The 27,645-nt window shown below is 36.1% G+C and overlaps 3 protein-coding genes, 2 long non-coding RNA genes and 1 pseudogene across 6 annotated transcripts; 3 read left to right on the top strand and 3 right to left on the bottom strand.

The window, feature by feature from the left end:
• The first annotated feature begins 130 nt into the window (after positions 1-130).
• On the top strand, positions 131-4,219 carry LOC114718567 (mitochondrial import inner membrane translocase subunit PAM16 like 2-like; annotated as a pseudogene).
• Positions 4,220-4,416: 197 nt separating this feature from the next.
• Positions 4,417-10,770, top strand: LOC114718475 (uncharacterized). The gene is made up of 3 exons (XR_003737820.1): positions 4,417-4,495; positions 7,355-7,385; positions 10,761-10,770. It is a non-coding gene; the product is annotated as an uncharacterized LOC114718475 (long non-coding RNA).
• Positions 4,769-7,367, top strand: LOC114718472 (uncharacterized). The gene is made up of 3 exons (XM_028903790.1): positions 4,769-5,066; positions 6,504-6,714; positions 6,975-7,367. The coding sequence occupies exons 1-3, from the start codon at positions 4,849-4,851 to the stop codon at positions 7,263-7,265; spliced, it is 720 nt and encodes a 239-aa protein (XP_028759623.1). The 5' UTR covers positions 4,769-4,848; the 3' UTR covers positions 7,266-7,367.
• LOC114718476 (uncharacterized) lies at positions 7,594-25,826 on the bottom strand. The gene is made up of 3 exons (XR_003737821.1): positions 25,815-25,826; positions 22,632-22,634; positions 7,594-7,653 (listed from the first exon to the last, which is right to left on the bottom strand). It is a non-coding gene; the product is annotated as an uncharacterized LOC114718476 (long non-coding RNA).
• On the bottom strand, positions 7,635-8,405 carry LOC114718474 (extensin-like). The gene is made up of 2 exons (XM_028903795.1): positions 7,826-8,405; positions 7,635-7,682 (listed from the first exon to the last, which is right to left on the bottom strand). Exon 1 carries the CDS (start codon positions 8,366-8,368, stop codon positions 7,856-7,858), a length of 513 nt encoding a protein of 170 aa, XP_028759628.1. The 5' UTR covers positions 8,369-8,405; the 3' UTR covers positions 7,635-7,682; positions 7,826-7,855.
• Positions 22,347-26,226, bottom strand: LOC114718473 (vesicle transport protein GOT1). 2 transcript variants are annotated; one of them, XM_028903791.1, is made up of 7 exons: positions 26,017-26,226; positions 25,341-25,425; positions 24,717-24,808; positions 24,541-24,621; positions 23,588-23,685; positions 23,266-23,339; positions 22,347-22,850 (listed from the first exon to the last, which is right to left on the bottom strand). In XM_028903791.1, the coding sequence occupies exons 2-7, from the start codon at positions 25,366-25,368 to the stop codon at positions 22,843-22,845; spliced, it is 381 nt and encodes a 126-aa protein (XP_028759624.1). In that variant the 5' UTR covers positions 25,369-25,425; positions 26,017-26,226; the 3' UTR covers positions 22,347-22,842. The 2 variants fall into 2 exon arrangements, with proteins under 2 accessions (XP_028759624.1, XP_028759627.1); XM_028903794.1 differs by lacking the exon at positions 26,017-26,226 and adding an exon at positions 25,849-25,976.
• Between the last annotated feature and the right edge of the window lie 1,419 nt (positions 26,227-27,645).

The following is a 27,645-nucleotide window of genomic DNA, read 5'->3' as shown; positions in this document are numbered from 1 at the left end:
TTCTCTAGTTTTGAATGAAATAGAGAGGATAGGGAGTGGAAAATATATTGACCTGGTATGCTGAAAGAAAGCAGGCTCCTGACCCCGCTGTCAGAACGTATTGATTTTAGAAATCTTCCTGTTCCAGATTCTGAATAGGATCTTAAGTTTAATTGAATTATTTGCGCAGGCTGCAAAGATTCTTGCAAACCTGATAGTGATGGGTGGTGGCATTTTAGCTAGAGCATTTGTTCAAGCTTATCGTCAAGCTCTTGCTAGTAAGTTCCTTAAATCGTCTGGCAAAAAAGGTTTCTTCGACTTACTATTTCTATGCATTGTTCTCAATTGGGCATCTTGAAGCTGGTTTACTGTTAGGTTTTGTACCTGAGGTGGTTTTCAATTAATTTTTTGCTGACTGCTATATGCCTTGAACATATCTTGCTAATACCTTTTCAGCTTAGGGTTCTTCATTTCGGGTGCTTGATATCTAACGTCCAGTTCTACACTGGAATCGTCTAGGCTTTGAGTACTGTTGACATGAATACGTCTGGGTGAGAGACAGTCTCTCTCAACACACAAATCCCCTCATGGAAAGAATTTGGTATTACTAATAACCAAACTGGTTGCCCAACAAATGTCTCGCTGTTTTTTCCTCTTAAACCAAGGTTTTATATGGTAGAGTTCGTGAACACGCCAACTTTGGCTTACACGTCATTCTCGTAGTTTTATGATTTCATTTGGTTTGCGTTTGTTTCGGGGACGTCAAGCTCTTCAAAGATTTTTTTTTGGGGGGGGGGGGGGGGTTTAGTGATGAAATATCTTGGTAGGGTTCTATAATCATGGCATGTGGGAATTCATGTCCTCTCTAGTCTAGCCAAAGTTTGCTGGCTGTTTATTTGGTCATGCTATTAACAAGAAGTTGTCACAGATGCCTCGAAAAATGTGTGTGGCACAAGAGACAATACAGAATACCATTCGAAGAGCTAATAAGGTTATGACAGAGCAGGAGGCTCGGCAGATTCTTGGCGTGACAGAAGAAAACCCCTTGGGCAGAGATTGTGAAGGTCAGTCTCTTGACTTGTTTCTGGTCATTACCGATTTGCCAAATATTAATTGCTAAAACATTCTTCTGTGCAGAGATATGACAACTGTTTGAAAGCAATGCCAAGAGTGGAAGTTTCTACCTTCAGTCAAAAGTTCATCGCGCAAAGGAACGCCTCGAGGCTGTCCACAACAAAAGGGCCGGACACACCCACTTGAGGACATCAATTTTTTCACCTGTCAACCTCATGTATAACTATTTTGGGCTCGACTTAACAAGCTATATTTTATGCGATTTTATTTTTGCATTCTCAAAGTTTCACAAAACCGAAATTATCCTCAAAGGATTGTAAATGAATTGCTTGTTAACTGACTGCAAATAAAGCATTCAAAAGCACTGAGATGATGTGCTATTCTTTTAACCTACTTGTAACGAAAATGAGGGAATACAACACTCTTCATAGTTGCTCTCTTGGCTTGCCTATGCTTTCTGTAATGCAGAAGAGTTTATTTTGATGTTTTCTAATATAAACGCGGAGTTCCTAAGAAATATCTGATAGCGATGCATTTTTTCAGATTTTTTGAAATATTTGGAAGATCGTATTAACGATGAGAAGTAATTCATAGGGAGTTAGAGAAGTCAACACTGGCGTGGAACTCGTCATTATGTATGTGGTGGCAAAGTTTTCTTTGGTTGATAGGATGGAAAACAGCTCCGAGGAATGACTTGAATGCCAACAATACGTGGCAAGGCATGAGGGGTAAAGAAAAAAAGGACAAACCGGTGTATTATTGGGACCTATTCATCTACTCCTGGCGTGAAATGATCATCTACATGTTTTGCTTGCTTTGTTGGTGTTGCTATTTTTATTCTATTACAATCCAAGCATTTGTCACTTTCACCATTTTGTCGGTCTCTTGCTTTTGAAACTTCCCACTTCTTCGAGCAAAGATGCTTTCCGCGATGACCAATTCCTGTACATCTCCTTTATAATGATCATTCTCTAGAGCCTCCAAACGTTCGCGCCCCTTCTCTTTTGTCTTTTATATTCTCAAGAATCTATATTTATGGTTACATATGCAAGGTCTTGATCACCTTCAATGATATCAATTGGAACACAGCTACACACAACTGTCCTATATTAGATTGTTTACATCAAGTTGAACCTCTTTTCTATCTTCATGTCTACCCATTCAGAACAAGTTGCCGCTTTTCTCGTAGATTCATGATACTTAATATCTTTTTCTTGCTGGTAGTAAGAAGAAATTAATGATCTATATGAAGCTTTATTTTTTCTCTCTTCGGAAAAAAAAAGGCGCAAATGACTTTTTAAGTTCCTACCAAGCACAAATCATGCATCAATTTAGGTCACTAAATACTGTATTAATTAATGAGAATAATTGAAATAGGCTCTGTATGAGACAAGGGGTGAGAAATAATTAAACCTATAATTGAGGGCCCACTAATTAAATAAATGGATTTTATGTATAATGGGGAGTTTGTGCTGATTTATCAATAGGGTGCCAGCCAGCTTGATCTCGGGAACTTTAGCATTAGAGTCTTGCATTTGTAATACATAAATGTGGATAATGAGCCAAGTGCAGTTAGGATAATCCAATGGATAATAGAATTATTGGTGCTTCCATCAGCCAAAGAAGAGATATAAGAAGTATTGCCTCTAATAAGTTCATCTGTCTGTTATCTCATCAATGGTGATATTCTTTGGACTTTATGATCAGGACACTTGAGGCCGAATGCTGGAGGAGATTAGCTTTTCATTAGACTGAGCAAACTAATACAGACCATTATTGAATTTTAATACAGTTTCCATTACCAGAAAAGAAAAAGTTCTTGTGAAGAATTTAAAGTTAGTAGAAAATGGCTTATTTATATAATACTCTCTCTGATTCTAATATAAGACCCTTTTTATAGTGTAATTTACACTACAAAAGGGGTCATTACACTATAAAAAAGATCTTATATTTAGGACCGGAGGAGTATGTATATATTGAATTTTCTGGTTTGAGTATTATAGCTTGTCAAGCTAGAAGAGAACAAAGGGAATAAGTTGCAGAGAGCTGGCCACTAACTTCTGTCAGGCCCTCAAGACCATGTCTTGCTGCTAGGTTCTGGAGAAGACAGAGAGCACTAACATATGAAAAGAAAAAAGAGGATCTTCGCACTATGGCATATATACTCTCACTCAGATTAATAATTACTGAAGTGAGAGAGAAGAGAGCCATGCTTGATCTCGCAGGAGGAGTTTAAAAAATATCTGGAAAATCCCAAAAAGGAGTGGACCTTTTGGCTTTGGAACACTCTCGATTGATGGAATTTGGGTATTGGAACCTTTTTTGTGTTGACTTTGGAGCTATTTGAAATTTCAGCAGTGGTTAATATATACTTGAAGCAAAACTTTGAAAAAAGGAAGTGAAGAAAAATGAATTCCTTTATTACTATGCCCATTGTTACAAACAACACAACAGGATCAAACTTCAAAAATGACACAATAAATAAAATTCAAATCATACACGGCCACATTAATTCTATACATAAAATAATTTAAGATCACTAATAATGCAGATTGTACTCATCACTTTCAAATGCATATACATTTTAAATTAATCTTGCTTCCTCTTCCTGACTTGTTTGTCACTTGAACACCATAAGCACAGGACGTTCAGCATGGCCACCATAGAAATAGATGCAACATTGTCTGAATTCTGGATATTATAGCTCTGAGATAACATATTCAGACTCTTATTCGAAAAACTTAAACTGGAAGCTAGATCTTGAACTCTGCTCCAACGGGAGCCTGCCTTTATTTGACAAAAAAAACTAGAAAAACCTGAAATCATATTGAAGATAAAACTTTTAGTAACGAATGATGTCAATACGAAACGTGTGTGCATGTGTGAACGCATTCATTACCATAACAAGTGATTTATTAACTTACATAATTTATAATGGACGGTCATTTTGCATCCCAGGCTTAATAGATTGGAGGTGGCGGGGAAGCATAGACGTAGACTGGTGGTGGAGATGGGGATGGTGGGGGAGGGGATTTGTAGTAGTATGGAGGTGATAGGGATGGTGAAGGAGGTGGTGGAGAGTTGTAGTGGTATGGTTTTGGAGCCGGAGCCTCAACAGGTGGGGGTGGAGACTTGTAGTAGTAGTAGGTGGGGGAAGAGATGGTGATGGTGGGGGTGGATTTGTAGTAGTATGGTTTTGGAGCTGGAGCCTCAACTGGTGGGGGCGGAGACTTGTAGTAGTAGGGTGGAGGGGGAGGAGGAGGAGACGGGGGAGGAGGGCTCTTGTAGTAGTAGGGTGGTGGTGGTAGAGATGGGGATGGTGGGGTGGAGAGTTGTAGTGTGGTGGTATGGTTTTGGAGCTGAGCCTCAACTGGTGGGGGTGGAGACTTATAGTAGTAAGGTGGAGGGGGAGAGGGAGATGGTGGAGGAGGGCTCTTGTATAGTAGTGGGGGTGGTAGAGATGGGGATGGTGGGGGTGGAGAGTTGTAGTGGTATGGTTTTGGAGCGGAGCCTCAACTGGTGGGGGTGGAGACTTGTAGTAGTAAGGTGGAGAATGAGATGGTGAAGGGGGTGGTGGAGATTTGTAGTAGTATGGTTTTGGAGCTGGGGCTTCAACTGGTGGGGGTGGAGACTTGTAGTAGTAAGGTGGAGGGGAGAGGGAGATGGTGGAGGAGGGCTTTGTAGTAGTGGTGGTGGGGGGATGGGGATGTGGTGGGGGAGACATGTAATAGTAAGGCGGCTTATATTCAGGTGAAGGTGGGGGAGGGCTCTTATAGTAGTAGGGTGGCAGGGGAGATGGTGATGGTGGGGGTGGGGATTTATAGTAGTAGGGTGGTGTGTAGACTGGTGAAGGTGGGGGAGGGCTCTTGTAGTAGTAAGGTGGTGGTGGAGATGGAGATGGTGGTGGAGGAGACTTGTAGTAATATGGTGGTTTATACTCAGGTGAAGGTGGAGGAGGGCTCTTGTAGTAGTATGGTGGATAGTAAGGCTTTGGTGAAGGTGGTGGTGGGGACATGTAATAGTAGGGTGGTGTTGTAGTGGGGTGAAGGAGGAGGAGGACTCGTGTAATAATATGGTGTAGGGGTGGGCTTGGGCTTAGGCTTGGGGCAATCCTGATCATGAGGGTTCTTGGAAGCATAGGCAAATGGCTTAGACTTAAGCACAACTTCATACTCGTTCTTAGAGTACACCTTCAAAGGAGTTCCCTCATTCAATTTAGTGGGGGAAGTTGTAGGGTGAATCCTTAGGAGGGGCATGGAGATGAGCCTTGCATGCAGTGGCTCCGTATTTGGCATAGTCAAAGCCCTCAACAGTAATTGCATATTTTCCATTGATCTTTGTTTTACCATAACTCTTGATAGTCTTCTTTCCAGCTTGGCACACCACTTCAACAACAGCACCTACCCCATGATATGCAATAAGTATGTATAAGGCACAATGAGTAATAAAATATACATACACAATTGAAAAGAATATTATAAATATACTAATAAATAACTTTTTATTTTAATTACTATCTTTTTGAGCCAACTAGTTGATTTGTTTCCATTTTGGATACACAATCATTTTATATCATTAAAAATGAATTATAAATTTAACTATGCCATATCAAGGAGATATATATATATATATAGCTTGCATCTCATAATTCGAAAGTTGAGTTATGATTTTTTAATCACTAAGTTTTATAAATCATAACAATATATATCAAAAAATTTTTATTATTTTTATTTGCATCTAATTAAAGCTAAAGATAAATTTTCAAAAGATTTTCTCAAATTTTGAATGCAAGTTATTTATATCATGATTATTTCTCAAAAATTATAATATCACATATGATTTCCAAATAAAATTTAATAAACCTATGATTAGAAGAAAGGTCATATATATGTAAAGTATTTGCAAATTTTTCAAGAGATAATAAGATGGCACAAAGTTTGAGCCAACCAAAAAAAAATGGCTGCTAAAGTTTGAGAAAGAACTTGTGAATGATAATGAAAAGGAATACTTTGAAGCCCAAACTTATAAATATGTATAATGAATCAAATTACTTATTTTTTTAATTCAAACTTTGTACCTTTGAGGTGTTTCTTGTTGTGTGACTTCTCTGGATATTCCATGTTATAGCACTTGTAGACATAAACTTTACCAATCACCCTAACAATCAATGGATGGTGGTGAGGGTATGGGTGAGGGTATGGGTGTGGGTGAGGGTGAGGGTACGGGTGTGGAGGGTAGACAGCGGGGGTGGAGGAGAGAGTTGTAATAGTAAGGTGGGTGTGGCATTGGAGATGGAGGAGGAGGAGACTTGTAATAGTAAGGTGTTGGTGCTGGAGACTTCATTGGTGGTGGTGGGGACTGATAGTAGTATGGCTTTGGTGAAGGTGGTGGTGGGGACTGTGTAGTAGTAAGGTGTCGGTGCTGGAGACTTCATTGGTGGTGGTGGGGACTGGTAGTAATAAGGCTTTGGAGATGGTGGTGGTGGAGACTTGTAGTAGTAAGGTGTTGGTGCCGGAGACTTCACTGGTGGTGGTGGGGACTGGTAGTAGTAAGGCTTTGGTGAGGGTGGTGGTGGAGACTTATAGTAGTAAGGTGTTGGTGCCGGAGACTTCACTGGTGGTGGTGGGGACTGGTAGTAGTAAGGCTTTGGAGAGGGTGGTGGTGGAGACTTATATAGTAAGGTGTTGGTGCCGGAGACTTCACTGGTGGTGGTGGGGACTGGTAATAGTAAGGCTTTGGTGAGGGTGGTGGTGGAGATTTATAATAGTAAGGTGTTGGTGCCGGAGACTTCATTGGTGGTGGTGGGGAGTTGTTGTAGTTGGTGGAGTTGTAGTAGTAAGGTGGGTGAGGTTAGGAGATGGAGGGGAGGAGATTGTAGGTAGTGTATGGTGGTGAAGGAGATGGTGATGGTGAAGGAGGAGGTGGGGAATGATAGTAGTAAGGCTTTGGTGAAGGTGGTGGTGGAGATTTATAGTAGTAAGGCTCTGGTGCTGGAGACTTCACCGGTGGTGGTGGAGAATGGTAATAGTATGGTGGAGGAGGAGATGGTGAAGGAGGTGGAGGGGAGTGGTAGTAGTAAGGCTTTGGTGATGGTGGTGGTGGAGACTTATAATAGTAAGGCTCTGGTGCTGGAGACTTCACTGGTGGTGGTGGAGAATGGTAGTAGTATGGTGGTGGAGGAGATGGTGAAGGAGGTGGAGGTGGAGTGGTAATAGTAAGGCTTTGGTGAAGGTGGTGGTGGAGATTTATAGTAGTAAGGTTCTGGTGCTGGAGACTTCACTGGTGGTGGAGGAGAATGTAGTAGTATGGTGGAGGTGGTGATGGTGATGGTGGTGGGGAGATTTGTAGTAATAAGGCTTTGGAGATGGTGGGGGTGGAGACTTGTACTCATAGGGTGGAGGAGATGGTGAAGGTGGGTGGTGGAGATTTGTACTCATAGGGAGGAGCCTGTGCTCAACTGGTGGTGGTGGAGATTTGTACTCATATTTTGGAGCAGGAGCCTTTACGGTGGTGGGGTGGGGACTTGTATTCATAGGTGGTGGGGAGACGGTGAGGGTGGAGGCGGAGACTTGTACTCATAAGGAGGAGACTTGTGCTCAACTGGTGGTGGTGGAGATTTGTACTCATATTTTGAGCAGGAGCCTCTTTCGGTGGGGGGGGGGACTTGTACTCATAAGGTGGAGGAGGAGATCTGAAGGTGGTGGTGGAGACTTGTACTCATAAGGAGGAGACTTGTGCTGAACGGTGGTGGTGGTGGAGATTGTACTCGTATTTTGGAGTAGGTGGTGGTGGAGATTTGTACTCATATTTTGGAGCAGGAGCCTCTTGGGGGTGGTGGTGGAGACTTGTACTCATAAGGTGGCGGAGGAGATGGTGAAGGTGGTGGAGGAGACTTGTACTCATAAGGAGGAGACTTGTGCTCAACCGGTGGTGGTGGAGATTTGTACTCATATTTTGGAGCAGGAGCCTCTTTGGGTGGTGGTGGAGACTTGTACTCGTAAGGTGGTGGAGGAGACTTGTACTCATAAGGAGGAGACTTGTGCTCAACCGGTGGTGGTGGAGATTTGTACTCATATTTTGGAGCAGGAGCCTCTTTGGGTGGTGGTGGAGACTTGTACTCGTATGGTGGGGGAGGAGATGGTGAAGGAGGAGGTGGAGATTTGTACTCATAGTGTTCTGTTGGTGGCGGAGGAGAGTAATAAGGATAAGCATCAGCAGCCACCAAGCTGAGAGTAGTGGACATGAGAACAATGGCCAATGTGAAGGCCATTGGCCTTAGACGACCCCTTAAGGGGTCGCCACGCCTAGCAACCATGAACGGAAAAATAAAGAAGAAAGCTGACCACTTCCGGCCAATGCCCCGATCAAAACGCTCACTGCTATGACTTTTGAGAGAGAGAGAGAGAGAGAGAGAAGGTTTTGGTGGATGACTGAGAAAGGTGGGAGGGAGGGGGCAGTACTTATAGTGAAAGTGAGTCGTTAAGAAGGAGCTGTCATGAGGGGCCGATTCAAAATATCCAATTGGCTTCGTTTTAAAATTTTAATGCACAAATAAAAGAAGCTTCACCAGCTGGCCCTGTGACTTTTCTTTATTCCATTTCCCTCCATATGGCTTCAACTCGTCCCCCTTCATCCAACCACTCTTTATAATAAATTTAACACAAATTTATTAAAGCATCCATCTCCCTTCCCATTATTTGAACCGAATTAAAGCTATTCATATACCCAGAAAAATGAAAAAGGAAAAATCTTACTATTCTTTTATCATTTCCCTCCTATACCTGCCCCTCTTTATTCGTCGCCTATCTTGACGAAAAAGAAACTCCAAAATGCTTTTTACTTGTTCGCTAGCCAGCGTCATCTGCTTTTTCCTTTTTGTTTATTGTTTTGGGGACGGAATTAACAGTGTGTAAAATGAGATATATAGATCCATATCTGAATATATTATAAATAATTGGTCATTTAGGTTGGAGTCCTTGGTGGCCTGATCACTAGCTGGCCCTTAGATCTAAACCCTTTTTAAAATTTTGGGGAATGAGGACATTTTACTTTCATTTATATTGGTTTCGAACTCAAGTCTTTGGCAGCTTTTGATGGGAAGAATAATCCAATGTTCTGCACATTTATTATTTCTCTCATTTTGTTATTTGGAGCCATATATCCACCACCTTGTGCGTGGGGGGGAGGGTGCTCTTCCCCAGCAAAAAATGACAAAATAATTAATATTAATGATGAAATTTTTATTTTCCCAAATATGATTTACTTCCATAGGTGTTCTCCGAAAACACATGGTGGAAGTAAAAGCTCATTATTGTTTTAATTTTGGGGGGTAGGAGACAGAAGAAGAACATGTTAAAAGGAAAGCGCAGCCTCATTTCCTCATTGACTCACTTTTTCTATTTTTTCTTTTTTTCTTTTTTGAGAATTTTTATGGGCCATGTGGCTTCTCAATTATGAGAGTAGCATGTGATGTTGCGACCACTTCTCGTCAAGTGGGGAAGCAGCTTTTCCACATTTTGGGGCTGCGAAAATCCAACAAAAATTAAATGGAAGAAGCAATTATTTCTTTAAAATATATATAAATATTAAAAGAAAAAGAAAAATTTCCTGAAGAGTTTCATTTCGTGCAAGAAACCATAATTGAAAAATATTGCTTCGGCCTTCAACTTTAGGGTTGTCCTTCTGCTCGTTCGAAAAGGACATTATTTTTTAAGCAATTTATGGACCACCCGTGAATCGTTCCCATAGTTAATTAATTTTTTCTCAGAAAATAAATTAGCATAACATAAAATTCCTTAACACCGGCGCCATTTAATTAAATTCCTGTCTTATGCTTCCTTCGTTTGGTAGTCGTAACATGTATGGAATTTTTCTGAACAACCGCGTGCTGTAGGAAAAATATTTATTTCATGTTGAAAATCGTGTGTGCGCGTATATATAGGTTTTAGCAATTAAATTGTCGTATTTTCAAAAGTTGGCATATAATAAATATGTCTATGTATAAAAAAAATCTGGGGAAGAGAGGAACGTGGACGGTAATTGTCGTATTTTAGTACATGTATAATTTGGCTTATTAATTTTGTTTAAGTAGAATCGATCGTATAAATAAATAAATAATATTGGGTTCTTACACAAAACAGCTGGCCCAGAATAAATATATATATTATATTTAATTACTTTGAAAAGTCAAGATTCCTGCACACGATCTATTACTGTGCATTTTAACTTTAAGACTTTTAGGGGAAACGTACGCTAAGGAGATAATATAATTAAGTCGTGTTACTTTTCTTTTATTTCCTTTCCTTTTTCTTTTTTTTTGGACTTTTAACAGTGGTGAAGGGTATATAAGTCGGTAATTACTGAAACTAAATCCGCCGATTATATTAAATTAAAGATCCATATATATGGGGTTTGCGAAGTGGTGCACGACCCTAATTATTATTACCATATATAAAAGCTGCAAATTAACCCACCATGCCCATGTGATTTCATACCAAATTTCTAGGGCTTGTCCCCTCTCTCTCTCTCTGGATTTTTTTTTTTTAATAAATTGATTCTCTAAGTCGTGCGTTGCTGATTGCAATAGAGTCCCACGTTGAGAGCCTAAGCAGAGCATTATATTAAATGTAGAAGTTTTAAGAGCTGCGTATTCAATTAATCTGGGTCTTATGTTTACTTTGTCTGGTAACATTAATTGATAGAGTGAGGTATTTATAAACGAGCATTTAACAGTAAAAAATTGGACGTGTCCTTCAAGGAGTAGAGAAAATCAGATTAATAAATAAATATGTATATGTATACATTATTACTTTGAAAAGTCAAGATTCCCACACCCCACCATGGAGAGAGAAATTATATACAGACGCAGTGGCGTCGATAATAACTTTGATACAGGATACCCTAATACTCCTCCGGTCCTTATTATAGACCCAATTGACTTTTTTTTGGTCCTAATTATAAGACCCAATCCATTTTGTCTCTTATATTTATGCATTTTTTTCCAAGATAATCCTTCTAATAATGACAGTTTAGCCAATATACTTAATTAGCAAGGATATTTTAGGATGACACACTTATTTATTATAAATAACCAACTTAACTTACTTCCTTAATCTCCTCAAATAAGTCAATTGGGTCTTATAATTAGGACCGGAGGAGTAGTAGGATAACGTGATTTGCCTCGTCATCATGATTTGGAGGAAATTACACATATTAACCCGGTAATTAGCTGTTTGGTTATTTTTCCTTTTTATATATATTTTAAAGCCGAGTCAGTGATTATTGAAATGCAGTAATTAAATATATAGTATGTGTTAGATAGTGGTGACGAATCATTATTACCACAATAAAGGCGTGCAAAATAACTCATGCCTCATCATGACCATGTCATCCATTTTGCACATTTATAAATAATAGGGCCAGATTTCTAGCTAAGGCCTCTCTCTGGCTGAGTGCCTAAAAAGAGCATTACATATTTAATAACATACGCGCGATGCTCTTGTTGAGGAACCTTTCTGTAAATTAAGTTAAGATTCATAAAGTTAACAAAGGATTTGAAAATTAGTCGTCGGTGAAAACCTAGCTATATTCTTATTGGTTTGATTTTGATGAGAACTTTTCGTTTTATTATTGCACTATCTATAATTTTAGTGCAATTATTCTATGATATAAACGTAGAAAAGGTTGGTTATTGAGGGATCATTGTCTTCTGAGTATGACAAGCGCATACTTTTTGAAGGGTGAGAAACCTAAAAAGAATGAGACCTCCAATTGAACGAGGTGAGCACCATAAAGATGAACTCAATATATATACCATATCTTAACTCACAACTTAATACCTGTATCAAATCAGGTCTGTTCAGATTTAATATATTCTAACAACGTAACATTTAATCAAATAAACGATGGCTTGGTATATTTACGTATAAGTGAATCAAAACACACATATATGAACATATGTTTGTGTGGGAGACAGTGAGGTTGGTGTGGGAAATAAATAAAAAACGCAAGGCGTTACTTTTATGCTAATAATGTTGGAATGATGTAGAGCAGTATAAATTATATATACGAGATAGGGACTAAATAATCATGAGAATTGAGAAGGCAGGTGCTCTTTTCTTTTTGAGGTTCTGGTTATTATGACGATGGATGCTACCAAATGCCATTTTGGCTGAAGTGAGTGATGTTTCTGTTACTTGTTGCACTTTTTCACTCTCAAGTTATCTCTTTCTGCTTTTCACTTTAATTTTTCCTGCTTTCCCATCCCATGCCTTCCTCACACTTTCCTCTTCTCGTCTCCATCCAACTCCTTTTGACCCACTCTTGTTTCCTATTCATTTTTTGTCTCTTTTCTATATAAATATATATATTGGTTTAATTTATTTTCTTTTTCTGTGTATGTCTTTGAACACTACCTAATTAATCCTACCCCCGCATCTTCTTCTTCGCTTCTAAAAAAACATTATTATATTTTGCTTGGGATGTCGACAATTACATACATGGTTCACTTAATACATACATATATATATATATATATCGATTGTATCTGAGAGAATTTATTTGAGATATGAAGAACTATGCATTAAATTTCAACATGGTTGATCGCGGATTTCATTTTATATATGTTTGGTGAAAATGTTGTATATATCATTCAGTAATATCTAGGAGGTGGTTGAATGAAGGATCTAAAATAGGCAAAAGTTTACAGGGAAAGAAGAGATTTTGACTGATAAATAATGCTTAAAAAGGGAAATGATATACACACAAACACACAAGCAAATAAACATAATTAATGAAAACAAAAGGAGGATTAATTAGGAACACAATAATCGGGTTATGATGATGATGCATGGGATAATGGCTAATTAAATTAGTGAGCGTGCATGTGCCCACCCCCATCAGTTTTCACATTCAATCAAACTTCTTTAACCTTCCAAAAAAAAAATAATTATGGAGGAGATCACTACGCGACAGATAATTGTACTAGGAGCATCACATTTTATATATATTCAAGAGACTTGGCAATTCAGCCACGTCGATCATATATACTTTACCAACGTGACAGCTTCACGTGTCTGTATCAAAGACCATAAACGTTGACCGCCACACTCTCTTCATATTTTCTGACATATAATAACCACCGTTGTTATATATATAATTTTTGCAACACCATTAATTCCAGTGGGAAGAGGACCGAAGACCTAATAATTTCCTTTTTTTTAAAATGCATAGTATAAAATGAAAATTAAGGCTCTTTAGTTAATTACTTATTGAATATTTCAATAAATTTTCGTTTAGAATTATCGATGAAGTCGAGTGAGCACGTTCTTTGTAGATTTATATCAAACACGAATTAATAGAAGAATGGCTAGATTCATGTATACCTTCCTTTATATATTATACAAGGATCGAGATCTTCTATGCATATTTATATTTCATGTGCCTACATTGATCCAACTATAAGTTCACATGAATGGGCATGAGAATGGGAATTATTTGAGTGAATTGTTCTCTGTGTTTTTTTCCCCAATTAGTAATGTCCATAAGTTTTCACTAATAAAGAAAAAGAAAAGTTAAATATATTAAAAAAATAATGACTTCTCTCATAAAATATAAACAATTAAAGATATTTATTGTTTAATTGCTTAACTTTTTTATTTTGAATTGAAAATTATAAAATGTGAATGTTTTTATTTTTTTTAGAGAAAAATTATTTATACTACTTGGATACTAAATGTTAGTCACTTGTGTGTGTGAAAACAAAAGTAAGACTATTTGTAAAAATAGAGTATTAATGAAATGAGCTGTGGCAACTGATTAAAGTCAAGGATTATATGAAGAAAATATTGGATTGCCTTATAGCAAGGGCTCCTTCTGAAAGGGAAAGATGTACCTACCGTGCGTGAATAATATATTTATTTCTGAGGAAGAAATTAATTAACTAATTAACAAGTATTTTTATCACTTTGAAATACTATTTAAATCGTGATTTTTGCAAATGCACTAAAAATCCCAAATATGGTTAGGTGCAAGTTGAGTCGTAATATAATTTAATGTAGTTTGTCAAAAGAAGAGGAATTTAAAGAAAAAACATTAGTGAGGGTCACGAATTTTATTATAATCAACCCTCAAACGTAGTCAAACTCAAATTTGATATTTTTATTTTAAATTAAGTAAGAATTCAACCAAGGCAACGAATTATTTTTAAAAAAAATCATTAACATTAATTATTAATCTTGGGAAAAAACAAGAGTTGAGAAAGCTACAGTTTACCAGATTAAAATTGAAATTAATTACTGGATAAACCGTGACTAGTTAATTGATTAAGGACACATGGAAGCATTAATTGTGGAGCGTACAGAAAAACTTTTTTTTATATTTGGTCGGAAGCGTACAGCATCGGAGTTTCTCGAGTTTTGTTGATCTATCCGTTTGGGGTTTTGTTTTGTGTTTTTCTACTTCGTTGACTTTCCCTCTTGACGCATTCAAAATTATACTACCCCCCCCCCCCCAAAAAACAAATAAATCAGTAAAGTTAAAGTAATATTCAGAAATTTTCTTTAATTACCACTAGCACAATACATATATTTGTTATTAATGATATTGGTTTATTTCAATATTATTTATTTTACTTCGAAAAAAATTAATTTACTTCAAATTTGAAGAGTGACGACTGCATTTATTTTAGTCAGATGCCTGGTTTATTATAACAAAATAACACACACACATGTGTGCACACTCCACAAAGGGAGCATAAATTTTAAAATGGAGAATGATTGCGTAATTCAAAAAAAATTTTAGGGAAGCATATATGATATCCTTAAAAAAAATCAATTAATATAATAATATTGCCCTTATCCTAATGGCCTGTTATATAATTTCCCAAAGCCAGACTGTCAGATATTGATAGCCACTATCTTGCGAATTACATATTTTGAAATACAACAATCATTAGTTGCTTTTTCAGCACATAACGTGTAAGGCTTGCCTTCTAGTTAACCTCATATTCCTAATTATATATTAGCGCTATCTTTAAAGCACTAATCAAGTATTTAATTACTAAACTTATTTTAATTACTTCAGTCAATCAAATATTAATATTCTCAATATGATTGTACTCGTTAAATGTATCTGCCTAGCTAGATACCTAGCTATATGTGGATTCGGAAAAATTAGTTAAGATGAGAGATTTATCTTAATTAATTACTTTTAAATTTATGTGTTCTAAAGATTAATTCCTTGTTCTGTTCAATGATTAATTGATATGGTCCCTAGCTAATAATGTCTTCGTCGGGAGCCTCCTTAATTAAGCTTCTTAATTGTTTATGTGTTTCACAAGAAAAAGAAAGAAGTAAAAAGCTTGTTGAAGGCGGAATAATTAATGTTGAAATACTAACTAATCCCAAGTTGTTAATTATACAAGTAAAAAGCTAGCTTAGCTAGGTACAGCTGATCGATTTTGATCTCGTTGCTTCCACGACTTCCTGTCATGCATGATTTGTGTATATATATTTCCTTTTAATCTTTTATTGATGCTTTTACATTGGGAGTTTGGGACCACCAAGAGTATTATATTTTAATTATAAAAGATTATTTTTAATTAAAACATATAACTAAGCTCAGTTATGGTTCCGAATTGTAGTATCATGTGTAGGCTGGTTTATTTTTCCCCAAGAAAATCATGAAAATATAAAATCTGATCGATATACCGATATTATTATAGTTCTGACTTTTCTGCCGGCAAACCGAAAAATAAAAACAATTAACGAAAATAAGCTTCTAATTAATATAGATTCGTATTTTCATTAATATTTTTAATGTGGAATAATCTAATCTGGTTGTCAATTTAAGCCAAATTGTGGAGTACGTACGTTGCTTTCGATCTGTTTGACAAAGTAACCTACGTACCTAAACAGATGCTGAAATATATGGTCAATTAAGGCACAAGGTAATTAATTTAATTACCTTCTCTGTCTCTCTCATGATAAGAAACTTCGAGTGTCTCAATCTAAATTAAAAATGTTTGGATTAAATTAATATCTACCGACACTAAATTTGATGACTTTAGAACAAGTTGGAAGCAAGGAGTATTATATAATGTGATAGTTTGAATTTTAAAATAATATATATGGCCAACGCGAACATGAATACTCACACAAGAAGACAAGGACAGATAGACAAGGGGTAACGACTCTATATTTTCTAAGCACCTCCCAAACGTCGAACTAACATTAGGAACATACCATATAGCTTTAAGCAGAATCATCAAAACCCATCTTTTTAAGCTCTATAAATATATATATTTATGGATATTTGTCGATAATACTATATCAATATATATATCAACACATCCCAACAAAAACCACAGATGTTAATTAGAAGCTAGCTATATATTTACAGATTAATTAGCAATGAGAAATGTGGTGTATCTTTTTGAATAAATGGGTGCATTATTATATTCAACTTGATTGGAATTATTTGGTGTAATAAAAGTACACACACATATATATATAGAATATTCAAAACCTTAGGATGAAGTTATATGCTACAACGGTCATAAAAGAAGAATAATGAAAATGTTGAGATGTGGATGAATGTTTGAAAAGTACATGCATGAGGGAATCTGGGCACATTGTCATGTGAGATTTTAACCTTAATTAAAAGCATCCTACCAAAATTACCGCCTACTTACAAGATTCATCATGCAGGGATATAATTCTTTAATAATTGGCATGCAGTAACATATATATACATATATATAACTGTAATTGACATTCTCTCTCCTCATGCTTTAGGATATCTCTTCCTGAAAATCATATATATATTGCTTGCCCAAGCAATATAAGATACATTAGTGTATTAATACAACACAAACAAGCTAAGGCAGGCTCCATATAAAGGTTTGCTTCAAAGAAAAAACAAGGTTGTTAGCTAGCTGACTGTTTATTAATTATATAGACTAGCTCAGCGTCAGTGGTGTCAGATTCTTTATTGAGATAATATATTTTAATTTCTGCAGCAAATTGGTGATGATGAATAAAGTCTGTAGGGAACATTTCCCCTCGTTTTCTTAATGATTTGGCCGATTATATTTAAAAATTAAAAAGGAAATAAATCCCTTTAGTTAAAGTAAAAGTACTCCCATTTATATATATATATATATATATATCTCGCCTTTATTTATTTAAAATATTTTTGATAAAGTATTTAAACAGGGTTTTGGATCTTTTAATTACATATGCCTATCCGCAGCCCACACCTCACTGACCTTTACCTTTATTTCACATCTTTGTTGCATGACAAACTCGATGGCTAGACGCCCACTATAATCTAGCCATTCAAAATTATATAGCATGATTTTATTTATTAATTCATATATATAGTAGTATAAGCATATCATAAAACAATAAAATTTGAAAAATAAGTTAAGAGACAAATTGGGCATCATTGAGAGACACAATATTGATGTGATTGATAAATATACATTATATATGTTCTGATTGAATGTCATGTCTGGACAATGTTCTGCATTCATTATAGCAGAAAAAGTCTATATTGGCTGTTCCCACGTTGAAATAAGAAAGTTAATTAAGCCGTTGGCCAAAAAAAAAGAGAGAAGAAGGTTAATTAAGCCTCCAATTATAATTATAATTCCAACGATATCTATATTTATTTTACTTCCTTAATTAATAGTTTAGTTGAAAACAAATTAAAGTCCTGCAATTAAACTAAATAGTGGTAATATTTTTATAACACATCCACTTGCGTGTCTTCTGTACATAACGTGGGAAAATATTACGTGCCACAATATCCTTCGGAGGCCTTCCTCGAAAAGTGAATCGTGTTCTTTTTAGTTTTTATGGAATAGAGAGAGAAACGTGTTTAATTCCTTTTCGGTGATCTTATTAATTAATTATTTGTCAAATTGACCTTAATTAAGTGTTATATATGTCGTGGAAACACATGCATGGTGATATTATGACTGCCCATGTGTTGTGCAGATCCAGATCCGATGCTTGTACAGATTTTGTTTTTCATTGGAGAAAAATATAATAAGTCAGTCTCTCTCTTTGATACTTTAATTAATTAATTAATTTCATTTACTTTACTAACTAATTAATTAAAAAATGCAGGTTAGATATGAAACATATATATATACTAGCACCCCAACACGTTCTAATTACTATACAAAATAATCTTGGGTCTCATTTATTTTGAAAGAAAAAAAAACCCTACAGTTGTTCTTGATTGAGTGATCTAATTTCGATGCTCATCTAATTTAATTTGTTTGTCATCTCTTAGAATTTAGTTTTGGTGATTGTATGGATGTCTCTATTATCCCTTCATTATATTTTCGATCAATTATTTTTCGAGCGATTGGGCCCCAAAAAAAAGTCATATCGTGAGTAACACGTAATTAACCAAAGCTTATAATAAATAAAATCAATGTTTTTTTAACGCTTAAATCAGTAATAATCAAGACGCTACATTTTTATGAACCAATCCTAACATTAGTGATTTGTGTGTGATGGACGGATGAGCTGGAGATTTTCGAATAAACGACAGGGACAAAATCACATGGTTGTGGCCATCAAAAAAGAGGTAACAAATTAAATTAGTGAAATGACAATGTAAAAAAAGAAGAAGAAGAAAACATATGAAACGACAAGAATAATGGCATTAAAATATTGTGAGAGTGAGAGAAAAGAACTCGAATAATGATAGTAATTAATTAAATAAATAATATACTGTAAATAATGATGGGAAAGCAGGCTGCGTTGTGTGGGGTTGAAAGGAAGGAGCGCATGTGCGGGGGGAAGAGATGTCGTTTGGTGCGAAAATTGAAGTTAGGTGAGTGTCGTTTGGAGTACGCAGTGTCGGTAATGGGGAGCCGCCGGGCCCGCCAGATTTGAACAAACTTAACTTACGGGAATTATTATTCCACATTTGGTGCTGTGTTGTGTTATACTGTGGAGACAAATTCATTAAAAACCTTGCATTACCGTTGTCGTATATTAAATGTTATTACCCCCAAAGTGTTTCACTCTCATCTTTCAATACCAAATTGGGAGTAGTATGAATGAATTTGAATGCAAACCCCACATGAGTGATACAGAACTTTACATTACCGTTGTTTCGTATTAAATAATAATGTTACACAAGAAATATTATTTCAAATGTCGTGATATGGGGGTTTGAAATAAATGATGGATTTCGTAGTTTGGGAGTTGATAATTTGACTACGTTGTTATATTACAGGTTTCATAGTACCATGCGTGATGGGGGCGCAAAAGATAGTCTTCTAATCATATTCATAGAAGAAAGAGTTTTTGTTTTGTTTGTTATTAATATCAGTCATCTTATTTAATTTATTACATGAATGTATAATTTTGTTTTTTTAATTCATTACTATGAAGACCATTATTTTTCGTAGATTCGTCAGTTACTAGACTTGGGCAAAGGTAAAACGTTATTAAATTTTAAAACATAAGTAATGATTTTTTTTTTTTTTTTACTTTAGTGAAGCTTGTCGGGGTAAAAATTCTAGTGATAATTAAAGGAAGGGGCTGTAGATATGTACTAATGTTCTTGCATTCACATAAGAGGACTCTGTTATTTATGCCATAAAGTCTTGTCGGTTACCTAATATGCTAGGAAGTAAGTTGGTAAAGGAGTCTCAAATATTAGGAATCACAAGTTTAGAAATTGATCGGAATGTTCATTGGGGATTGTGAGCGGTTGATTGACCTGGTGTGCATAGACACTTAGCCAGCCAAAAAAAAAAAAAAGTGGGTGATGTAATCTAATTTGGACACTAACACTCTAAATTTGACAGTATTCCTTTCAATTAAAAAGACGGTTAATCTATAAGTACTTAAATATTAACTTATTTGAGGAAATTAAAGAAGTAAGTTAAGTTCGGTTATTTATAATAAATAAGTGTTGTCATTCCTAAAATATCCTTGCTAATTAAGTATATGGCTAAACTATCATTATTAGAAGGATTATCTGTAAGGTACTACGTATCTTTCCCTTCACCATTTCATAAATGTGATGTCCCAATTATATATTAGCTCTCTTTTACTACTGCAACAAGAAGAAGAACAATGAGAAAGCAGCTAGTATTATCATGAACCCATTCGCGTCCCATTTTTAACCATGTACCAACTTTTCCAGTGGCGTCACCAATAATTTAATATATGCAAAAAATGGGTGACAGCTATATCATTGAAGATTTGACCATTCCAGTCTCTTTTATTTCTTGGGTTGCCAGGCCATATAATATGCCATAAGAAGACAAGGACTTTAAAAACCAGATTTACTTTGCAGCAGTAACTTGTTTGTTTGTCGTATTTCTAACCGATCATCTCTCAGAACAATACAGAGTAGCCCCCTGCGTCCATAATAGACCCTACAGTACTATTGTAGTTCAATGAACCAAGTTCCCTTTACTTTACGTTAATTTTGACAACTATGGGAATAAGAATGATGACTGGATTTACTGTCAGAGTTACTTTGTCTTTGCCATATATATATAAAAACACAGACGCGAACGAAGGTGAGAAAGAAAAAAACACGTGTATGGGTTTTGGGTCAGAGAGTCACAGTCATAGTTTAAAAGCCTCCGTGGATGAAACTTTGAAAAATCAAACTTGGCGAGGTTGAATTTGGCGACTCAATTTGGGATCCTATGCTCTCGCTTCAGCCATCTCTCAATTTAGCATTTATTTCTAACTAGTTATCTTGTCCAGCAAATGACGCATTCTCCCGAAAGGTCCTCTTTTCATTATTGCCTTTTGAAGTTTTGTGACTTTAACAGGAGACGTGTGTGTATTATTGCGCCTCTCAGAATATTAGTAATTCGTACAATAGGATTTAACTTCTCTTTCACGAACTAAAATTATTGACTTCAACCTCAATCATGAACCTCAATTTATTGCCGTACATTTTGTATTCTTTCGTATGCTTAACAAATGTTAAGCACGGCACACCAAAAACTGGTTGAATAGTGATGATTCCATTATTTTTATTTTATTTTTTATTTTTTTTTATTATTGAGAGTTCAAGGGAGTTGGGTTCTAAAGCTCACTAAGTTCAGAAAATATCTCAAAACTTAAAGAGTACCTACTGAAATACTTACAAATCATTAACTAATAAAGTTCTAATAGTAATAGTAAAATTGGAATTTGCAATTTTATGAATTATGAACAAACTTCTTACTAATTAGACTAATTTTCAATGGTAAACAGTGATAATTCTAATGAGAGGAAAAATGATGGAAGAAAGGGCAAAGAGTGAACTTTCACACATGACAGATAGTGCTTAGTACTTACATGATCGCTCCTGTCGGGGACGTATATAATAAAACTACAATAATAATAGTATTTATTTATTTTTTTCCAAGTGACAGTATGATGTTAAATGATTAGGTTGGGTGATCATTACAGAATTTCAAAAGTAACAAAGGGCAAAGCTACCGCTGCTGAAATGGGTCCCCCCAATCTCATCCAAAGATCGACATATATCTAAATCTAATCCATGCTTTTACGTTTGGTTTTTAGATAGAGGTGGCTCAATTACGAGACGGAGCATTAAGACTCAAAGGACACAGCGCATCGTCATCCTAACCATGAAGATGAGTCATCAGTCTTCGTTCTAGTGGGCCCTATTAATGTCTAAGTCCCTTGTTAGCTGCCCTCTGGGCCATCCCTTGTTCTAATCAATCACTCAATCTTTTTCAAATTAAACTGTTGTTCTAGATGAATCTAGAGTACGCCTCCCCGCTCCAAGGTTGAACTTGAAGCTGAAACTGGAAAGACCAGTACCAACGGACGATGATACGTGCCAGCTATAATTGCAGCCTCAAGAAGAGTCTCTTTTTGGAGGGGGGGGAAAAAAAATCATGGGGAAAAAATCATGTAAACTGTGTGTCAGAATTCATCACGTTAAGGCAAGTGATAATTCAAAAGGCACACTTCAAAATTAACTACCGGCATTCTTATGTCTTGCATCTATGATAAGATAGACAATGAAGGATATTGTTGAAGTTAAACCAAACCATTCCCATCTCCAAAGTCATGGTTGTCCCCACAAAAAATTGTGATCCATACGATTTGAATCACGAATTTATTCCCTGTCGACTTTGGCAAATTAAGAACTTTTCTTTAACACAAGAAGTTTTCACTCCATGTAAAACTTAAAAATAAGCTGATCATGGGGACTCTGATTCGTTTTCATGCGGTATGGAAAATCATGTTAAACACAGTTTTGATTCCATGCTTAGAAAATAATCATAATAATGGAACGATTATTACTTCATTTGTAGTGAAGGGGGAAAGAATTTGGGAAGCAATTCTAAATACGCCACACCCATGAAGGGGAAGCACAAGTACACATGTCACCACATAGGAAGAGAACTTGGCCCAAACAAAACCCGTGAAATTAGAATCTTTATCTGACTATTGGTAGCCGCCTCACCTAGCCCTGGTTAATGAACGGCGTTGTGAGTTTCCCATTCTTTGCAGATATGCAAAACATTATAGAAAGTTCAGTGCCTTTGTTTGAGAACACATGGAGACAAACTTTTCATGATTTTTTTTTTTTTAAAGGGGAGCGACTATTGGACACCTGCTTCAGCGCATTCTTGAGAAAAGGTATGTGTTCTTTCCATCGTATTCACATGTCAGAGTCAGAGAACGAAAATATAACAAGCGAGGTCGCAACCCATTTTGTTGGACAGACATCAAATAGCAGAGGCATTTTGTCCCTTTCCGAGCTCCGACAAGGCGATTAGGAAGCTGCAAAGCAGTAAAAACAAATGTAAACTCTCTGCAAATCTCTTGTCGTGTTGTTTATACCGTCAAAAACAACAGAACTACAATAGGAAGAAAACCTGTTACCAACAAATTCACTATTCTAATTATCAAATCTGATCATCTGATCAAATGTATTACGTGGCAGCTTATGGGAACAATGGAAGGAACCATGAAACCAGATCAATTCAGAGTGTCGTTACGAATATGTAACTTCAAAAATTTAATGATTCAAGAAATGAATCACTGGGTGTCATAACAGATTGCTATCACCATCAGGACTAAACACAAACCTCCTTGTAAAGCTTCGAATAAAATTTTAAGGAAAAGCAGGAAAAGAAAAGAACAAACGAGTCCACTACGATATCTTGAAAGAAGAATCTGAGAAAATGGAACTTACGAGACAGGTACCGTACGATCCATCCGACAAAAGGAATATGATAGAGGAATACTTTGATAGATGACCCAAAACCACTGCAAAAAAAAAACATAATCGATAAGCATACTTAGCCTCATTTGGGGTATCAATAGTGAGGCTACAATTGAATCTGGGCTTCTAGATCCAAGCTGAACTCACTGCAACATGTTAAAAACTTTTAAAACAATTCGGCATACAAAAGAATGCCCAGAATTATACTTTTCTTGTCTCTAAAAGTCCCAGCCTGTGTCAGGTCTAAGTGTGATAGGTATTCTAGAACTCAAGAAGGAAAGCACCAACTAACCTGAAGAGAACAAAACAACCATATATTTCAAGTATTATACCAAGTATGGGCCACCTAACAAAAATGAAGAAGAGCCCTAGAAGAAATGATACAGAACCCTGCAAAAAGGAGGGAAAAACTCTTCATCCCCATAAAGAATGCTTCCTTTGCTATACACATAGAGAAAACAAAAATACATAAGAATGGCATGCTTTCCATTCACATAGAAGATCTATAGGCCTCAAAGCTCCATAAACAAAGTAACTTAGTCATGGGAGAATAATGTTTTCATTCATAAAAACACTGGTCAGAAATTGTTTCATTAGTCTCTAGAATGTAATGCTGACTAACACGACGGAAGCATCAAAGAAACTGAGACTAGAAAACAGTATCTAGAATGCAAGTGGACAAATACGTTCAAAAGCCAATCTCTTTGTCTTAAACTATCACAGAAACAATAAGGGTACAGAATGGGAAGCAGTAAAAGGATGCCAAAAACATCCAAGCAAGCAAAAACTCGAGAAATTGCCTCAAGTAAACTCTCAATTGTTCATTACAATACAATTAGTACCAGATACCAATTCTTAGTTCTACAGTAAAGCACTTAAGTAGGTGAAAGAGTTTATGACAGAGATATGCCTCAGTATGCTAAAAGAAGACGTTGATGTCTTTCAAGTATGGGTGGCTGAAAGACACTGAGGAGGCACATTTATCTGTGCTGAATTTTACAGTTTTCATTCATCAAACCTATAAGTGGACTGAATAGGTCAAAGAAAAGTACATAACTTTATACAGACTATCCAATTTGGCAGAGCCAAAGAGGGATTCTCAATACAATGAATTGCCACCGTAATCATGCTTGCCATTTCATCTGTATAAACTATCACTAGAGAAAGAGAATGACGGTGAGAGAAGAGAGGAGGAGGAGAGAGTGGGTACGTTTTATTGATTGACAGAAACTTCACCCAATATACCTTATAGTTTGCTCTGTTGGTGAAGAGGTTCCATGTGGAACGCCAACCAAGCAAAAGTGCCACACCTGCCAACCAGAATATCTGATTCCCAAATGCCACAGTAAGGTTTACCCCCTTAAATTATGTTATTTTCCAAAGGGAAAAATCAATATTTAGGTTCTAAAGGAAAGCTTTACATTTCCCAGAGCAAGCAAACCACGGTCAAAGAAAAGAAGTATGCCAAGAAATGAGAAAAAGATGCCAAAGCCAATTAGGCCAATGCCAGCCTCTGCAACGTAAGAAATTCAAGGTCAAAAAGACATTAATGATAGACAATTAATGATGTCCAAATATGCCAGTAATAATGCACATACTCATATACCAAAAAAAAAAATGTAATTCATATATTCAACTAAAATTTTCATGTCCAGTTAAGAAAGTTAAGAAAAGTCTTAGAATCCATAAAATATTACGATGAATAAAGCCAAATTTTCTGAAGAGTTCAAACTCAATAAACCACAAAGCATTCATATCTATGCGCGCAAAAAGGAACTTATGCACCTGCCAGGTTAAATGCTCGAGAAATTAATAAAAAGAATAAAAATCTTTAACATTGAAGAGAACTAGATCAATCTGTTCAAATATAGAAGAACACCAACTAACATTTCAAATAGTTCACAACTTGTAAGCATCAGAGATCGATAGCAACAGCTCCGCTTAAATTAACACTCAAAGCAGTTTAATTTTCACAGAGTATATTTATCAATAGAGAACTGAATATTGAGCATGCCTCCTAGTGCTATGAAATGAACAGCTCTTACTCTTTATCTCGCTTATCTCATAGGCCATATTGAATACTAAAGCAGCACCAGATGAGGCAAGGACAAGAAGGGACCTCAAAAGAAACTGCAACGAATGGAGAAAATCATATTAGATCATTGATACACATGCTCGTAAATATGTTAAAAGAAATATACACAACAGGACGGCGCTAGTAGCACTTTCAGATCCTGTGGTAGTCATCATGAGATTGCTTCACATTACTTATCTGAGAGCAGAGGAGCTTCTTAACACTTAGCAATTAAACCCAACCCCCCCCCCAAAAAAAAAAAAAAAGAAGTCACGCCTTATTGCAGTCGGGGAACCTGACCAAATAGCATTATCGTGACCCTAATTGTCATCAAAAATTTAAAACCATGGTAACACTTAAATTACAGGCTATGTAAAGACACAAAGTTGCAACACTACAGCTGAAGACCAATGGTTTGTACGATTACAATTGCTAAGACCGGCACTATGAGAACAAAGAAAGAATGATTGTGAGACAACCTTTCATGCATTTCACCAGATAAATATTCTTGGGGATCAATTCCATTGTGATTGACTTTCAAAATAACATTACTTCACGAGATTATTAATACCCTGGACAGATTTCAATGTCACGATTTACAGCAAGAGTAAAAAGTGGGAATTTTCAAAAGATAATTGAAATTTTGCCTGTGTGTTTCTAAGTGCGAAGCAGGGTAAATGCTGCAGTTTCCAGACGCTTCATGCTGCTAACCAGAATTTCAGTTTAAACTTGAAAGCCGGGGCCGTTCATGCTCCATGTGGATTTGAGTATTAAAAAAAAAAAAAAAGCAAGCTATTTGAGCATTCCCCTGAGCGAGTTAACGAATATAACGGAAAACAAAGAAAAAATGGTTAAGAAAAAAGAATCAGAATCCAGCCGCATCAGATTCAAAGCAGCGCGCAATCAAGATTCATAAGGCGACGAGAAGAAAGAGTTTTTCTACCTTGAAATGGCGAAGTCTGCGAAATGACTAATGACATTGAGCGCGAGAGTCGCTATGTTTTATGGACCTGGGCATCTTAATGGGCCTATTCTGATCCAAACTCTCATGGGCTTGACAGCAATCTCAAAAGGTTTAGCCCAAGAAATTTCAAAGTCAGTCTTGGGCTGTTACCAAAAAATTTCCTCTGGAGTCAGCCACTTCATACTGTTAATAATAATCCTCCGGTCCTTAATATAGGACCCAATTCTTAAGTTAATTTTGATCCTAAATATAAGATCCGTTTATCATATTTATCAATTTTCTCTAGATTACCCCCATGGATACTCCCTCAACCATAATCAAGTAGAAGAGGGAGAAGGGTGTTAAGAAAGATGATTATGGTATTTTAGGAAAAATATGTTACATTTCTCATAATTAACTAACTTACCTAACTTTCTTAATGTAATCAAATTAGTTAAATGAGTCTTATATTAAGGACCGGAGGAGTACTTACTTATGGCGATATAAATTTGTAATAATAACATGATAAATATGTGAATTTTCGTTTACCCGGCGTGTGATTCTGCAACTGGACCATATATTTGCCATGCTTTGATTAAAATTAATATATTTATTCTGACACCAACAACGCCTATCACTCAGTCTATTGCGTATTTGGGTGTTGAATAACAGAAGCGAATAATTTAACTTGAATCATTCGAGGGAGTCTGCTTAAACAAACTAAGCTAACCTCGTCTGACATTCAAAGATTTTGCCCTGGCAAGGCCACATCTCAATACATCAAAGGGTCAGACTCTCGCCTTTGAATATCAGGACTAAGAAATTTAGAGACTTATCACTAAACACTCCTTAATAGATTATAGTCAAATTCTGTTTTCTGATACACAGGATTCTCTTAGAGAGGCAAACGCAGAGCATACTCAAAATCTTTGATAACAGGAAAAGAATATTACATAAGTTAGGCTTTCAGAAGAGAAAAAAGCTTTAGAGAGTATTTATAGATTGATATTATACAAGAGAGTTCATACAGCTCCTTCTATTTTATCACTTGGCAAAGACTGTTTATATAGACTCTAAGATTACAATATAACAAATAAACTAAAATAATTACACAAACATAAAAGTAAAGATTCCAGACAGACACATGACATAAAGGCAAATATGTCCTTAATTATTAAACTGGGCAAGCACTCATAAACTCAAAACAAATTTAAGGTAGACACGTGACACAGATATATGAGTCACTCTTAAAGTAAATTCCTGATAAGTCATCCTTATTTTTAGTCCTTGAAGATAGGTTTATGACTTGGAGACAAATTCATGTAATCTTCTG

This window comes from Neltuma alba, unplaced genomic scaffold, assembly GCF_004799145.2.
Source record: "Neltuma alba isolate B1F8T4 unplaced genomic scaffold, ASM479914v2 tig00011850_pilon, whole genome shotgun sequence".
In the NCBI taxonomy this organism is placed as follows: domain Eukaryota; kingdom Viridiplantae; phylum Streptophyta; class Magnoliopsida; order Fabales; family Fabaceae; genus Neltuma; species Neltuma alba.
The sequence above is the reverse complement of the archived record's forward strand: the minus strand, read 5'-3'. Positions and strand labels throughout refer to the sequence as shown.